Source organism: Mobula birostris, chromosome 3 (assembly GCF_030028105.1).
Source record: "Mobula birostris isolate sMobBir1 chromosome 3, sMobBir1.hap1, whole genome shotgun sequence".
Classification (NCBI taxonomy): Eukaryota; Metazoa; Chordata; class Chondrichthyes; order Myliobatiformes; family Myliobatidae; genus Mobula; species Mobula birostris.
The window spans coordinates 155,369,012-155,386,836 of NC_092372.1; the positions used below are offsets into that span (position 1 = coordinate 155,369,012).

The following is a 17,825-nucleotide window of genomic DNA, read 5'->3' on the forward strand; positions in this document are numbered from 1 at the left end:
CGTGAGAACGTCTGGGAGTGGAGAGGACTCAGCCTTACCACCAAGCTGAAGGTCTGCTGTGCAGTGGTCCTTACCACCCTCCTTGACGCCAGCGAGACCTGGACTATCTACAGCAGACACGCCAAGCAGCTCAACCATTTTCACCTGAGCTGTCTCCGCAGACTCTTCCACATCAGGTGGCAGGACAAAGTCCCTGACACGAAAATCCTGGAACGAGCTGGGCTCTGCAGCGTCTACACCCTCCTGCTGAAAGCCCAAGCCAGGTGGGCTGGACATGTGGTCAGAATGCCAGACAGCTGATTGCCTAAGCAGCTGCTGTACGGAGAACTGTGTCAGGGCAAGCGCTCAGTCGGGGGGCAGAAGAAACGTTACAAAGACTGCCTGAAAGCATCCCTCAAAGGCCTGGGTGTCGACATCAACACGTGGGAGACGCTTGCCCTCGACCGTCCAGCTTGGCGCAGCAAGATCACCACAGGAGCCCGTGCAGCTGAAGTCAGGCGCATCATTGAGGCGCAACAAAAGCGTGCTGTGCGCAAGGCCCGAGCAGCATCCACTGCCACAACAGCACCCACCCACTTGTGTCCCACATGTGGACGAGCCTTCAGGGCCCGGATTGGCCTCATCAGTCACCTCCGGACCCACAGCCACCAATCTCCCATTTGACTTTGAAGCCATGGTCATCTTCGACTACAAAGGACGAACAACAACAGCAACATCCTACATTCCAACAAATAAGGATTCAATCTGCTCATTCTCTCTCCATAGTTCAGTTCCTCGAGTTCCAGCAACTTTCCAGTTTAATGGCTTCTATCCTATAGCAGAATGACCAAAACTGAACACAATATTGCAAAGCAACCTCACGTAACATGCTGTGCAATTGCAACATAGCATCCCAACTTCTATATCCATTGCCCTGACCGGTTAAGCTCAGTGTGTCAAAAGCTGTCTTCAACACATGTGATGCCATTTTCAGGGAACCAGGTACTTGTACTCCCAGGTTCTTCTGTTCTACAGCATTCACCAGGGCCACCATTCACAGTGCAAGTTCTACCATTCCCAAAATGCAACACTTCACACTAACTGCATTTGCCATTCCTCAGCCCACTTACCTATCTGTAAATCTTGATAACTAACTTCACCCTCAACAACACCACATATTTAGCAAATTTACTACTAAACCTTGTAGATTCTCATTCAATTCATTTTTATAGATGACAAATAACAATGCACCCTGCACCAACTCCAATCTGAAAAACAACCTTCCAACATCTGGTACCTACAATCACACCAATTATATATCCAATTAGCTCATTCTCCCTGGATTTCATGCAAGCTAACTCTGATTTAACAGTCTACCATGCAAAATCTTATCAAAGGCCTTGCTTGAGTCCATACAGACTATACCTATTGCCTGCACTCATGGATTTTCTATGTTACTTCCTCAATAAAAAAAAACTCAACCAAATTCATAAGACAGAGACAGAATACCTCTTACACAACCCCCTTCCTGAGACATGTTCCAGAATATCAGCATACCTCTCCCCTTATTCTCCATCATCTGCATTCATCTCCCCAGCAAATACCAATGAGAAGTGTTCAATTAGTATCCTCTGGCTCCATATGTATTAGCCCTTTAACAACAAGCAGAAGCTGGCAATACTTTGTTACTTAGGTACAAAACAGACAGACTTATGAAATTAAGAGTCTTTACTTACAGGTGATCCTGGATTTACTCTTGAGACAATAAGAGGCATCTTTTGATCAGCTCCACCCTGCAAGTGGAATGAGTGGAATGTGTGAAGAAAGCAGAATAGAGAGATGTTAAGAACATAACGTGTACAACACAATCCATATTTCATTCAAGTTTTCTAAAGAAATATTACTTATCTATTACTTTAAAATCACATTACACTCCAAAATACTTTTGGAAGTATACTGCAAGTATCAGATTAAAATAGAAATTGTTGAATTCTATATTTGAATGCAATTACTGCATATAATCAGTTTAGTTGAATGAGTAGGCTATAAGGGAAATTCAATATTAATTAACCATAATCTTTGGATATTTAATTCTGCTGCGATCTGTCAAAGACATAGATTACAAATTATAATTCAGTTTAATTTAAAAGTACCAATAAAACTAAAATTATTTTAACATTAGTTATTCATCCTAAAAAAAAACTCATTTGGTACACGATTGAGCTTTAATATTCTCTCTCATATGCCCATCAACTCCCGCTCCCTGTCTCCAATTCTTCTATCGCTTATTACACTATGGCTCTTTACAACAGCCAGTTAACTTGTTGACACATATTTGGATGTGGTAAGGAGGGGTGGGGAAGAAAATCAGAGCAACCCTACTCAGTCACAAGAAGAATTCAAATCCCACACAGACAACACCATATGAACTTGTTGTTGGTTGTTGGATTGTGTGACAGCAGGCCCAACTTCTGTGCCATGGTGACAGAACTCAGCAGGAACTGCAAGGAGCTTCAAGTGACTTCAAATACTGGAATTGGCAGTAAGAAAGAAAAATTCAGCAGGTTGGGAGGCATTTGTGGAGGAATGAGGTTCAGTCTACATGAAAGGTTTGCCTGGATTGTTGACAGTCCATTTCCTCCATAGATGCTGCCTAACCTGCTGAGTTCCACAAGCATCTTGTGTTGCTGGTTACTCAATGCCTATAGCAAGTCTTGCAATTAACAGGTTTCACCAAACAAGAAAAAGCAGATCTTTAATACAAAGTTTCAAATTCAGAAAACAAATAACTTCAGTTGGCCCTCTACAAACACGTACAAAACAACACTGAATAAATGTTGGCAACACACATCAAAGTTCCTGGTGAATGCAGCAGGCCAGGCAGCATCTCCAGGAAGAGGTACAGTCGACGTTTTGGGCTGAGACCCTTCGTCAGGACTAACTGAAGGAAGAGCTAGTAAGAGATTTGAAAGTGGGAGGGGGAGGGGAGATCCAAAATGATAGGAGAAGACAGGAGGGGGAGGGATGGAGCCAAGAACTGGACAGGTGATTGGCAAAGGGGATATGAGAGGATCATGGGACAGGAGGCTCAGGGAGAAGGAAAGGGGGGGGGGAACCCAGAGGATGGGCAAGGGGTATAGTCAGAGGGACAGAGGGAGAAAAAGGAGAGTGAGAGAAAGAATGTGTGTATAAAAATAAATAACAGATGGGCTGCGAGGGGGAGGTGGGGCATTAGCGGAAGTTAGAGAAGTCAATGTTCATGCCATCGGGTTGGAGCCTACCCAGACGGAATATAAGGTGTTGTTCCTCCAACCTGAGTGTGGCTTCATCTTGACAGTAGAGGAGGCCATGGACAGACATATCAGAATGGGAAAGGAACGTAGAATTAAAATGTGTGGCCACTGGGAGATCCTGCTTTCTCTGGTGGACAGAGCGTAGGTGTTCAGCAAAACGGTCTCCCAGTCTGCGTCGGGTCTCGCCAGTATATAGAAGGCTGCACCGAGAGCACCGGACGCAGTATATCACCCCAGCCGACTCACAGGTGAAGTGTCGCCTCACCTGGAAGGACTGTCTGGGGCCCTGAATGGTGGTGAGGGAGGAAGTGCAAGGGCATGTGTAGCACTTGTTCCGCTTACAAGGATAAATGCTGGGAGGGAGATCGGTAGGAAGGGATGGGGGGGGGACGAATGGACAAGGGAGTCACATAGGGAGCGATCCCTGTGGAAAGGGGGTGGAGGGAAAGATGTGCTTAGTGGTGGAATCCCGTTGAAGGTGGCGGAAGTTACGGAGAATAAATGTTGTTCAGAGAAAATTAGAACTTGACTCCTACATCTCCGTCCCCAAAAATACTCTGCACATCTTCCTTCATCAAAAATAAAGCTCCAAAATACAGGAGGGATGCCTGTTTTGAACACAAAGTCATGCTATTCCATACTAAGAAAGGTTACTTTACTTAATAAGCTTTTGTTTATAAGACCATAAAACATAGAAGCATTTGACTGATTGAATCTGTTCCATCATTCCAGATATGTTATCCCTCAACACCACTCTCCTGCCTTCTTCCTGTAACCTTTCATACCCAGACTAATCAAGAACCTATCTATCTTCACTTTAAATATACCCAATGACTTGGTCTCCCTAGCTGACTGTGGCATTGAATTCCACAGATTTACCACCTATGGCTAAAGAAGTTCCTTTTCATCTCTGTTCTAAATTGATGTCCCTCTATTCTGAGGCTGTACCTTCTGATCCTAGACCCCTCCTACTGTAGGAAACATCCTCTCCAGATTCACTCTGTCTAGGCCTTTCAATATTTGATAGGTTTTAATGAGATCCCTCCTCATTTTTTTAAATTCCAGTGAGTACAGGCCCAGAGCCATCAAATGTTCAGCATATTAACCCTTTCATTCCTGGGATAATTCTCATGAACCTGCTCTGGACCCTCTCCCAATGCCATCACATCTCTTCTTAGATAAGTGACCCAAAAATTGCTCACAATACTGCAAGTGCAGTTTTACCAATGCCTTATAAAGCCTTAGTAATACATCCTTGTTTTTATATTTTTTCCTCTCAAAATGAATGCTAACATTGCATTTGCCTTCCTTACCAGAATCTCAACATGCAGATTAACCTTTAGGAAATCCTGTACGAGGGCCCCCAAGTCCCTTTGCACCCCTGATTTTTTGAATTTTCTGCCCATTTAGAAAATAGTCTATGCCTTTATTCTTTCTACCAAGCTGCATGACCATACACTTCCCTACACTATACTCCATCTGCCACTTCTCTGCCCATTCTCCAAATCTGTCTAAGTCTTCTGCAAACTCCCTGCTTCCTCAACACTTCAGCTCCTCCACCTACCTTCATATTGTCTGTAAACATGGCCAGAAGGCCATCAATTCCATCATCCAAGACATAGACACATAACGTGAAAAGAACCGGTCCTAACAAAGACCCCTGTGGAACACTACTAGATATCAGCAGCCAACCAGTAAGGGCCCCCTTCACTCCCACTCTTGGCTGACTGGCAGGAGGCAAATCTTCTAACCATATAAGCATCTTGTCATAGGCCTTCTGAAAATCCAAGCAAACAACATCGATTGACTAACAATTGTCTATCCTGCCTGTTATTTCCTCAAAAATTTCCAACAGATTTTTTAAAGGAAGGTTAAATTTATTCCATTTACCTTTAAATTGAAGCCAAACTTTCCTTCTTCATCTGGCTTCATTCGAATCAAAAGCAAATCATGTTCACGTCTTACTGTGTCAATCTGGAAAGCAAGAACCTTAACATTACTAAACAAAGATACAAATACAGTCTTTCAACTGAGTTGCACTCTACAGGTGAGAAAGCCAGTTGTGGTTTAACTCATGTTTTATCCTAACTTGAACATGCATATGCCCTATATTCAGAAGATTTTCACTGGAGTTTAGAAAAATAAACAGTTGATCTCACAAAGTTGTAACAGATGCTGAAGCATTGAGAAAATGATGCAACATAACAACCTACATGATGCTCACAATACCAACCAACTAGGACAGGTGAGTTTAAAGTTAGGTGACAAGTGCTAAAAGACATTTAAACATGACTTTTAAAAATGTTTGTTTTCTTTATCTTTTGCTCCTTCCCCTTTCAGTAATGCCATCAACACCGCAGCAAGGATAAATTCAACATTCTTTGTCAACTTCATTCATAATAGTTATTACGATGGCAAAACAGAGGAGAAAATAACAATCTCCTCTTGATTTTAATCCCGTCAATGCCAAGATTTCTAAGAGAGATAGAATATTTGATGATCAAAGACGAACTGCTCCCAGGGTTGCTTTATATACAGTTCCTCAACAATGTATTGCAACTGCTCAAGGGAGTCAACAATGAATAGAGTATACTGGACTTCCCAAACTTTCATTTTGCTGATAGTTTGATAAGGATGCTGAATAGTTCTGGGAAGTGAACATTGGATTTCATGTTACATGACCAGTGAACCCCAGTTCAACTTGCTCCTACCTCACGAAGATTTCATAATGTTCATAGAGCCATTTGTTTCCTTAATGGTTTTTTAACATTGGTCTATTTGGGTGGATAGCACCAGTGAAACCACCAAGTATTGTTTAAGCCTCATTATCAACTATTATTGGATAGCTGGAAGCTAATACAAAGAAAAGTACAAGATCTATACACTTCGGTTATTGGGATGGAAGGAAGGGAAGAGGATCTCTGTTCAGGAACTCAAAGCTCTTACTTATTTGTTTGTAACTTAATATTTTTTGTCCTGTACTGCTGCCACAGAAAAACAAATTCTACAACACACATCAGTGACAATAAACCTGATTCTGATACAGTCAATCTGATTACAGGATTGTCAATTTCTGGTAAGATGGTGGCGTGTTCAATTGCAGTGATTCCTATGGGGTCAAGCAAAGATGATATCGAACTTTTTAAACATTTTTTTCATGATCATAAGACCCTGCTGGACATTAAGAACTTAAAATAGTGTAGGTCTATCCCACCAGCAAGTGGCTCATTAGCAGAGAAAACTAAAGGAGCTGGACTCAGTGCAGATCGTGCTGCTGCCTGCATCAGAGAGTGCATGAAGGCGGTAGGCAGTCTAACAGTGATAACCATCTTAGTCACTGTTCTTGTGATTGCAAAACCCTGTCAGACATTGTAAATGTGGAATGCTACAAGTTCAATTCATTGATATATTGGCGGATTGCTAGGGAGCTGCATAGTCTAGATTGTAGCAAGCACTAGGCCTTAAGCTATGATGTCACCTGCTTACAGCTGCCTTAGGAGAGAGGCATCAGAGTTGGTGTATTCCACTAGAGGGAGTGTGGTGTGACATCCAAGCTGGAGTTGCTGCCTCCCACCCCCCAGTGTTCACTCGACAGAAGACAAGCCATATTGTGCTCGCCTGCAGATTTCTGCCATGTTCATGGACTCAGGGTCTTGGACTACATTTTTTGTGTGACTGTATTTTACTGATATCTTTCTCTGCTTGCTATCTTATACGTGCTCTATGTGTTTTATGCTGTGTGTGATTGTTGATACTGTACTGTGTTTTGCACCTTGGCCCAGAATAACGTTGCTTTGTTTGGCTGTATTCATGTATGGTTACATTTTGAAGTATAATGATGTTCCCTCTACCAGACCATACTGATACTTAGTATACTTTACAGCAGATACAAAAAGCTCGGCTTCAATTTAATCTAAGTACTATGTGCATAACAAGGCTGCAGAGTGAAGGGACACATGGGAAACCCAGTTTCCAACCCCAATAGGCAAAAATCACACACAAGATCTCATCCTGAGAAAGTTGTAAAGGATTGATGATGAATTGCTTTCACTGATTCTGGGGGCTCCAAATATGCTGATGAGACCAATGTGGGATATTCAGATCAAAGTTGCTGGTGAACGCAGCAGGCCAGGCAGCATTTCTGCAGAATTCCTCGTGTTTGTGGGATATTCAGACTCTGCCATGGGTATGAAGTTTGCGAGATGATATGTTGTGTTCCTAACTTGTGGATCTCAGTGACATTAAAAAATGCTTGCTCTCATTCGGAATAGTCACACACTCGAGATTCCTAGTGAGCACGAATGTTACCAACATTCTTACACCTGTTCCATTGTCCAACAACTTATTTCCTTCCATGACAGAGCTACAAATAGATTGCCTATTTCAAGTGGTCAGTACTAGGTTTTATGGAATTGACGATGTAATTAAGACCTTAGCACTGAGTATTGTGGTTTGTTTGTTTCGTAAATGGATTTGGAGAATTTTGCAAAAATAGGACTGGTGTTCTCTCTCCAGTGACTTGAGGTGCTTTCTTTATGTCTCAGAAGCTTTGGCACACCAAAGGCATGACTTGACTTTGCTTTGGGAACAAAGTTGCCCACATTTTCTGGACACTTTACCAATCAGGCAGGTTGAAGGTGGCCAATTGCTTTGGCATGCATAGTTCTTGTTCCTGCTCTCCACTTTACTCCTGGGGTTGCTGGACAAAGATCAGGTCCACCATTTCTCTGGATGGAATCGATATTGTCAGAGTTGTTCTTCAGCCTATAGGAGGCAATGTTTCAAGAAGACCTTAGTGATGACTTTCCACTGTGGCAGATGGCTTTGTAGTTTTAAGCAGATTTGTCTCCTTTTTACAGTCCCTCAAGTTTCCCGGCAAATGTTCATCCAGAAAGAGAAGAACATACATTTGTGACTTAAAAGTCCTACACACACACACACACACACACACTTGTGCACGTGACAATAAACACGAATTTAACCAAAATAAAATCAATCTGACCTCTATTTCACAGCCAGATACCCAACATTTCGTAATGAAGGGGTCAACATATGAAGAATGTTGGGCAGCTTTAGCCCTGCACTCACTAGAATTTAGAAGAATGCGGGTGGGTGGGGAAGGATCTCATTGAAACCTACCGAATGTTGAAAGGATTAGACTGGGTGGATATGGAGAGGATGTTTCCTATGGTAGGGGTATCCAGGACCAGAGGGCAGAGCCTCGAAATCGACCTTTTAGAAGAGCTGGTGATCTCTTTGAAAAAACTCACCTGGCAGAAGGCAATGGCAAACCACTGCTGTAACTTGCCTCGTACGTGAATTCCAACTATATCAGAAAAATTCTGGATGCAACCTACATTATTATTATTTTAGAACAGAGGCAAGGAGGAACTTTTTTAGCCAGAGAGTAGTGAACCTGTGGAATCCTCTGCTGCAGACTGTGGTGGAGGCCAAGTCTGTGGGTATATTTAAAGTGGAACTTGATAGTTTACTAATTGGTCAGGGCATCAAAGGATATGGCGAGAAGGCAAGTGTATGGGTTGAGTGTGATCCAGGATCAGCCATGATGGAATAGCAGAGCAGACTTGATGGGCTGAATGGCCTAATTCTGCTCCTACATCTTATGGTCTAACACCACTCCTCTACACTTGCTAACAGAGACCTTTATAAAAATTAAGCAAAGGGTGATGAATCTTGATCTCACCAAATATAGCTAGATTCCAAAAAAAAAACAAATAAAAAATTAAAACCTCAGAGACAGAATAATTAAAAGATAAGACCATAAGACATAGAATCAGAATTAGACCATTTAGCCCTTTGAGTCTGCTCCGCTATTCCATCATGGCTGATCCCAGATCCCACTCTACCCCATACACGTGCCTTTTCATCATATCCTTTGATGCCCATATCCATTTATTATACATAATATTCTGCCAGCAAAATTTCTACTTCAGTGAAATTTTCCATAATAGGCAGCACATTTATAGTTACTCTAAGAGTTATAATGGAACGTTTCGATGTGCTGAACCTTGATAGGTCACCGATCATGCAAGACTGGTGACACACCCCGTAGTGAGTGCAGTTTAAAAATGTTATCAATTTTGTAGTAACTGCTTTTGTATAATTCATACTATCCTTTTCCATATTTGTACTTGTGTGTAATTGTACACTCAAGGACCTCTTAAAGTGAACAAGTATATTGATTTTAAAAAAAAGTCACTGCATTCTCTTAAATTTTCAGCCAGTGTTATTCAAAATAATTCATTACAATTCCATTACATCTAATACTTTAGCAACGATAACACTTTAAACTGCAACTATTGTAATTTTTTGTTACTTACTCTCACTAGTGTCCTTTGAACATCTGAATGAAGATTAATTAAAAGTCCTAGACACCAAACATTAATTAATGGCACTTTAAAGAGTGAAAGGGGACTTTGTTGTCCGTAATTCAACCTGAATCATGTTATTAAAATTAATTTTCTTGCAACAATTCTTTGATTTAAAGGAACTCAAAAATTCAGGAATATTATAACATAAAGATTCTCCTACTGCACAAAGGGGTATTTTCATGCTCACACCCTTGACCTTTTAAAGTTTAATAGAAGTAATATAAAGCAAAAATAAATTTGATGGGTACATGTCCTAAAACCCTTATTTTCTTTGAAACTTTAATTGAGAGTTGAGAACTGTTAGCTATAATCAATATGGCTGACAGAATGACTTAATTTTTTTTAAGATATGGCTGCTTTTTCTCTCTCTCTCTCTTCATTATGCAAGTTGACTCTAAATTGACCACGTGAGAATTTAAACAACTCAGAATTCTTTCCACGTCATGGACAAATGCAAATTCACCTTGTATACCCATCCACCCTCAATCACTGAGTAATCAAAGCAACATTTTAAATTATAAACACGCAGACCAGTAGCCAACAAGAACATGAGAATAAAGAATGAATAACTTGTATTACTGAAAAATTCTGCTACAAATTGCTTTACAAACTAAGAGAGAGATAATTATATTTCACTTTAAAATGTAGTTTATATTTAGTTTTCCTAACCTTGGAATCACAGTAGAATTGGCATTGTGCCATTTCATCCTCAGTTGCTCCTGGTGCCATCAATTCACAGGTCTCAAGAAATTGCAAATCAATGCCAGCCGATTGATGGGAAATACAGAGATCATCTTTTGGACTGTTAGTGTCTACACCGTTCACTGAACATGTTAGTGACTGCTGTTGCCTTTTTATAGTATCAGCAACCTGCTCTTGCACCTCTTCAAATGTCCTAGAAAAGGTTAAATTGCATTAATGAAAGGTGACAACTCTGTCAAAGAGCAAGTTAGACAACAAATTCTAAAACATTTAGAAAGGAAGATTAATTGACGTCAGTCATGATGGATTTATATGGGTAGATTTTTACCTGTTGAATTTTAAGTGATTTTATTTTATACAGAAAAAAGCGTATTTGATGTAAACTGAAGACAACAAGACTGGTAGACACAGATAAAGAGTAAATTTAACTTTTATTATCCAAGGCACTGAATATAAAATCAGAACTGTATAACACTTGATTGTTTACAGACAGAGCACAGCACAGGAATGGTTTATCATAGCATTTAAGATGTGATAGCACTTGAGATCTGAAGTAGAAATTTATGAAAATGCTCATTAAGATGGAAAATTTTTCAGTTTATAAAGATTCACTGGGGCAAGAATGAGTGGAATGAAGCTGGTGTTTGGAACCATCAGCCAGTACATCCTGGTTTTATATAGTACTCATGTAAGTGCAGGACAAACTGAGCAGCAGATGCTTAGGGCCTCTGATGCTCCACTCAAGGCTGGACTTTACTTGAAGTTAAAGCAAAAGCAGAATATGCTACACTATGTAGAGGAATCCACATTGGTAATCAGTCGTCACAAAATGGAAATGCATGAAATGTCCCAAATTAGAGATTAGTAAGGTAAAGATTAAAAAAAAATCAAGTATCTTCCTTAAAAAGATCTCAAATTACTTTTTTTTAACATTAAGGAAATACTGTATCAATATTTGCTTATCAGAGATGTACAAAAGTTCTTACAAAATGTCAGACTTTTTAAAGATTCGTTCTTCAACATATTACTTCCCAGTTTGTAACATAATTTTCCCTCTCCCACCCACCTTCCCCCTCACATCGCATTCCAGGCACCCACAACTCTTGTGTTTAAAAAAAAACTTGCCCCTCACATCTCTTTGAACTTATCCCCTCACACCTTAAGTACATGCCCACTGGTATTAGATATTTCAACCATGGGGGGAAAAAAACATTGTCTACTCTATTATACCTCTCAAAATTTTATTAGCCTCTGTCAGATCTCCCTTCAGCCTCTGCTGCTCCAGAGAAAACAACCCCAGTTTGTCCATTTTCTCATTATAGCACATGCTCTAATCCAGACAGCATCCTGGTAGAACTCTTCCACATCCTTTCCAAAGCCTCAGCATCCTTCTTATAATGGGGAGACCAGAACTGTATGCAATACTCCAGCTGCAGCTTAATTATAGTCTTACAAAGCTGCAATATAACTTTCTGACTTTTGAACTCAATACCTTGACTAATAAAAGCAAAAATGCCATATGCCTAATTAATTACCCTATCAATCCCTGTGTAGCCATGCTCAGGGAACTATAAACTTGGACCTCAAGATCCCTGTGCTCATCAACACTGTTAGGGGTCTTTCCTGATCTTAGCTGATCTGAAAAACTGTAAACAATCTTAAACTGATCGATATCCTGTTATGTCTAGTGAGTCATCATTATCAAAGACACTGCTGAGATACTTGAATTCTTCCACTGCTCTCCATCTTGTCCCATGATAATGATAGAGGGGGTGGTAGCAGCTGATCCAGGAGCAGGATGAAATGGCACTTCTGTTTTGCTTAGGTTGATGGTAAGACCAGAGATGCAATGCTTTGGCAAATTTCTTGACAATTAGCTGAAGATCGAACTCAAGGTGAGCCATCAGAGCGCCAACGTTGGCGTAAAGGGTTTCAAGGGTGAATTTCTTAACTATCTTTGTTCTGACACTCAGACTATGCAGGTCAAAGAGTGATCTATCATTTCTGTACTTCAGGTGGATATCACATTTGAGGTCTTTGATTGTGTGATTCAGCACATATGTAAAGAACAGGTTGAACAGCACAGGGGTTAACACACCCTTGTTTCACTCCAGTGCTCTGATCGACTGCGACTGCAGGTGTTGGATCATCACATCTGTCTGTCTACGAAACTAAAGGTGTACAAAGCTGTTCTCTTCAGCTGTCTCCTGCATGGATGGGAAACCTGGACCATTTACAGAAGACATCACAAACCTGGAGGTCCTCCACAGGGCACAGACCCCAAGGCTTTGACTGTAAAACCACAGCTTCGGTGGACAGAACATGACATACACATAAAAGATCCTGAATCCCAAAGCAGCTCTGTATGTGGAGTTTTCGTTGGGTTAGAGGAATCGAGGCAGGTTCAAAGACTGCATGAAAGCGAACATTGCACACACTGAACTTGTATTAAAACAGCTGGAACAGAGTGTGCAAGACCGGTGTGGCTGGTGAGCCTGAGTTACAACTGCTCGCAACATCCTGAAGGAGAGATGCCGAGCAGAACTAATTGCTGCCTGACAGAGAAAGTAAGTCATCACAGTGGATCCACTTTCAGATTCAGTACAGTTTTCATGCCTTTATTGTGGGCATCTATGTCACTCACAATTCGGACTCAATGGCCATGTATGAACAAGCAACTGCACAAAACTAATCATCATCGTCAAATATGACAGACAACCAAGGATCCTGTTGTATTCCATTGGAAAAGGAAACAACATGGAGAGAGAATTAAGAGTTAAATCAGGTTCACAAAGGGTACAGAAGAGAAGAGAATGAAGGAAAATAAACCAAAAGGGAGGAACAAAGGAAAAGTTAGAAATAAAATTAATACTTATTAAATGAAAATTTTATTTAAGAATGTTATCCAACAAATCAAATTGCATCTCATTGTATTAATACTTTCATAATATTAAGTGCATGTACAGCATGGCTAAAAACCAACCCCAAGTTCTTTTGGTGAATATAACAGAAAATTATTTGTTACAAATAATTATGCCACTATGGATAGCAATAAATCTGCAAGTAAATTCTGCAAATACATCCATCTCCCCTAATCCCCAAATTTTCCATGAACTAATACTGGCATTCTTCGCTCATAATTTCCTTTTTCCTTTTTTTTTAAAGCCACTTTTGAAGAAAATGGACTAGGAACTTACTTTGAAGATTGTTGTTTCTCCAACCTGTAAAAGATTATCATCAGTATTATTCAGAACAGATACATATCTCTTTATTTTTACTTTACATATACCCAAATTAATGCATACTGGATTTGTGAAAAAAATAGATCTTTCAGTTTTCAATATGACGCACAAAAAAAGAACTCTAACCAGAAGCAGAGAATAACATAAGAAATAGGAGCAGGAGTAGGCTGTCTGGCCTGTCAAGCCTACTCCGCCATTCAGTAGATCATGGCTGATCTGACCAAGGTCTCATCTCCACCGACCTGCCTTTTCCCCATAACCCTTAATTCTCCTACTATGCAAAAATCTATCCAACAATGTCTTAAATATATTTACTGAGGTAGCCTCCACTGATGATAGCTTCATTGAACCGTAGAGAATTCCACAGATTCACCACTCTTTGGGAAAGGCAGCTACTCATCTTCATCCAAAATTTACTCCCCCAAATCTTGAGGTCATGTCCCCTCGTTCTAGTCTCACTTACCAGTGGAAACAACTTTCCTGCCTCTATCTTATCTATCCCTTTCATAATTTTATATGTTTCTATAAGATCTCCTCTCATTCTTCTGAATTCCAGCGAGGACAGTCCCAGGTGACTTAATCTCTCCTTATAGTCTAAACCCCTCATCTCTGCAATCAACCTGGTGAACCTCCTCTGCACCACCTTCAAAGCCAGTATATCCTTCCTCAAGTAAGGAGACCAGAACTGCATGTAGTACTCCAGGTGTGGCCTCAACAGTACCCTGTACAATTGCAGTATAACGTCCCTGCTCTTAAATTCTATCCCTCTAGCAATGAAGGCCAACATTCCATTTGCCTTCTTGATAGTCTGCTGTACTTGCAAACCAACTTTTTGTGATTCATGCACAAGCACTCCCAAGTCCTTCTGCACAGCAGCATGCTGTAATCTTTTACCATTAAATAATCTGCTCTTGCATTTTCCCTTCCAACGTGGATGACCTCACATTTACCAACATTGTACTCCATTCTGCCAGACCCTTGCCCACTCACTTAACTGATCTATATCTCTCTGCAGACTCTCTGTATCCTCTGCACAATTTGCTTATAAACTCAATTTTGTGTCATCAACAAACTTAGATACACTACACTCAGTCCCCTCTTCCAGATTGTTAATGTATATTGTGAATAGTTGCAGGCCCAGCACCGACCCCTGCGGCACACTGCTCACCACTGATTGTCAACCAGAGAAACATCCATATAGCTCATCTCTCTTTCTATTGGTAAACCAATGCTCTATCTATCTAATACACAACCCCCAACTCTATGCATCCTTATCTTATGGGTAAGTCTTTTATGTGGCACCTTATTGAACACCTTCTGGAAGTCCAAGTAAATAATGTCTATCTGTTCCCCTCTATCCACTACACTCATTATATCCTCAAATAACTCCAGTAAGTTTGTCAAACAGGACCTGCCTTTGCTCAATCCATGCTGCGTCTGCATGATGAATCCATCACTTTCCAGATGCCTCGCTATTTCTTTTTTAATGATAGCTTCAAGCATTTTCCAAACTACAGATGTTAAGCTCACTGGCCTGTAGTTACCTGCCTTTTGCCTACATCCTTTTTTGAACAGTGGCAAAAATCTGAAAATAAATTGCATTAATTATTTAGATCTGCATTGTGTTTTCTATTATATCTTACTGTTGATTAGCTGCATTTGACATTGACAGCAGCACTAACCTCCTTAAAAAAAAGCTTGTCCTGCATGTTCTCCAACATTTCCCCTCTCACCTTAAAGCTATACTCGATAGTATTTGACACTCATTATCCTGGAAAAGAGACTCTGACCATCCAACCTATCAATGTCTCCGAATTTAATAAACATCTATCAGCACTCCCCTTAGCCTTTGCCACTCCAGGGAGAAAAAGACCAAGTCTGTCCAACCTCTCCTTATATACTAATACACTCCAACTTAGGTAGCATCCTGATGAATCTTTACATCCTCTGAGGGCTCTGCATCCTTTCTATAATGGGGCAACTAGAATTAAACACATTACTCCTAATTCAGCCTGTCCAACGTGTTATACGGCTGCATCAGAACTTCCTGATGTTTTTATTCGTTGTGCCGAACAATTAAGGCAAGCATGCCATATAGCTTCTCTACCACTCTATCTATTTTTGGTGCCTCTTTCAGGGAGATAAGGAATTGGATCTCTTGATCCCTTTGTATATCAGTACTCAAGGGCTCTTAACCACTTCTCCTAACCTAACAAAATCCTAACCAATTGGAATTTCAAGCTAGGATTTGGATATCTGCAGTTCCTGCATATCTGAAATAAAAGTATCAATACTGGGATTACTTAGCATGTCAGGCAGCATTTCTCTATAGATTATGATTTCAGTTATTAATAAATCCTCCAAGATGGAAATTAGGTCATGTTAATTTCATTAATAATGTTGTTATCTGATAACACAGGTGTAAGTTGTCCTGACATTTATGCCTATGGTAACTATTGGAAAGAGCAATTCACTCCACCCAACTAATTAGCTTTATCACTCACAGCTTGACATATTTTCTTCTCAATCACTCACCCTTCACCTTTTGAAAGTTACACTGGAATTTCTTTCAACTAACTTTAAAATAGTTACTTCCTGTTATTACAACTCTCTACATTAAAAAAGTAACTTCATATCCCTTCCAGTTTTTCTGCAAATTATCTTACATCTGTATACTCCAATATCTGGCCCTTCTGTGACTGAAAACATTGCTCTGCTTTCTACAGACAATTAAAAACTCAAGAATTTAATCCCCCCTTTCAAATTTTCCCTTAAACTATTTAGGAAGGCAGCCTATTTCTCCAATGTCTTCACTTGACTGAAGGATGGAGAGAGAAAATGATGAACTTCATGACTATCATCAATAGAAAAATGTTAGTCTATTACAAAGCGTGAGGTAATAAGGTGCAAAAAATCTGTACTATTTGATATGGGTTTATGAAAAGAAAACCTACTGGAATTTTAATTTGTGCTGCAACAAGGGAGAAGCATACAAGTTCGCAAAATTAAAGCATGTGTGACTGGTGTAATGCTCTATTTCCTCACGTTCTGGCACTGCATCTGCATTTCAATGTATTAACAAACCACTTTTGATACTATTAATGCCAGACTGGTGTAAGGGGCACGGCTTCAGGTTCCTGGATCATTGGGGCCTCTTCTGGGGGAAGTACGACCTGTACAAAAAGGACGGGTTACACCGAAACCCAAAGGGGTCCAACATCCTAGCAACAGGTTTAACCATCCTATTAGGGAGGGTTTAAACTAAATTGGCGGGGGATGGGAACCAGAGTGATAGGACTGAGGAAGGGGGAAACAAAAATAAGTCAAAGATGAAGTGCAGCAGAAATGATATAAAGGACAGGCAGGAGATAAGGCATATTCACAGCCAGTGGGATGATATAACAGAGCAATAGAGGCATGATGCAGTTAAAACAAAAAGCAACAAATACCGGACAAAGTGTTATATTTGAATGCACTCAACATATTAAATAAAACGGACGATATTAAAATTCAGCTACAGATTGGCCAGTATAACGTTGTGGCCATCTCTGAAAGTTGGCTAAAGGATGGCTGCCATTGGGAGCTAAACATCCAAGGATATACGGTGTATCGGAACGATAGGTTAATAGGCAGAGAGGGTGGTGTGGCCCTGTGTATAGGAGATAATATTAAATCATTAGAAAGGGATAACATAGGATCAGAAGGTGTAGAGTCTCTCTGGGTTGAGTTAAGAAATGGCAAGTGTTAAAGGACCCTAATGGCAGTTGTATACAGGCCTCCAAACAGCAGCCGGGATGTGGATAACAAATTGCAGCAGGAGATAGAAAAGGCATGTCAGAAGGGCATTGTTATGATAACCTTTGGGGATTTTAACATGAAAGTGGATTGGGAAAAGCAGGCCAGTTCTGGACCTCAAGAGAAAGAATTTGTAGAATGGCTAAAGGATGGCTTTTTAGAACAGCTTGTTGTTGAGCCCACTTGGGAGCTGTGAAATGATCCAGCGATGATAAGAGAGCTTAAGGTTAAGGAACCCTTAGGGAACAGTGATCACAATATGATCACTTTCACATTGAAATTTGAGAAGGAGAAACTAAATTCCAATGTGTCAGTATTTCAGTGGAATAAAGGAAATTACAATGGCATGAGAGAGGAACTGGAAAGTGAACTGGAAATTTGACTGGAAAGGAGCACTAGGAGGAAGGACAGTAGAGCAGCAA

The 17,825-nt window shown here is 40.4% G+C and overlaps 1 protein-coding gene across 2 annotated transcripts in view; it reads right to left on the reverse strand.

Annotated features, from left to right (window-relative positions):
• LOC140195354 (tyrosine-protein phosphatase non-receptor type 3-like) overlaps window positions 1-17,825 on the reverse strand; it is a 185,099-nt gene that overhangs the window by 76,423 nt on the left and 90,851 nt on the right. For both annotated transcript variants that reach the window (XM_072253530.1, XM_072253529.1), the window contains exons 15-18: window positions 13,564-13,587; window positions 10,334-10,559; window positions 5,163-5,246; window positions 1,716-1,772 (exon numbers count right to left, since the gene is read on the reverse strand). In XM_072253530.1, coding sequence (XP_072109631.1) covers window positions 1,716-1,772; window positions 5,163-5,246; window positions 10,334-10,559; window positions 13,564-13,587 — 391 coding nt within the window. The remainder of the gene's footprint in view (window positions 1-1,715; window positions 1,773-5,162; window positions 5,247-10,333; window positions 10,560-13,563; window positions 13,588-17,825) is intronic.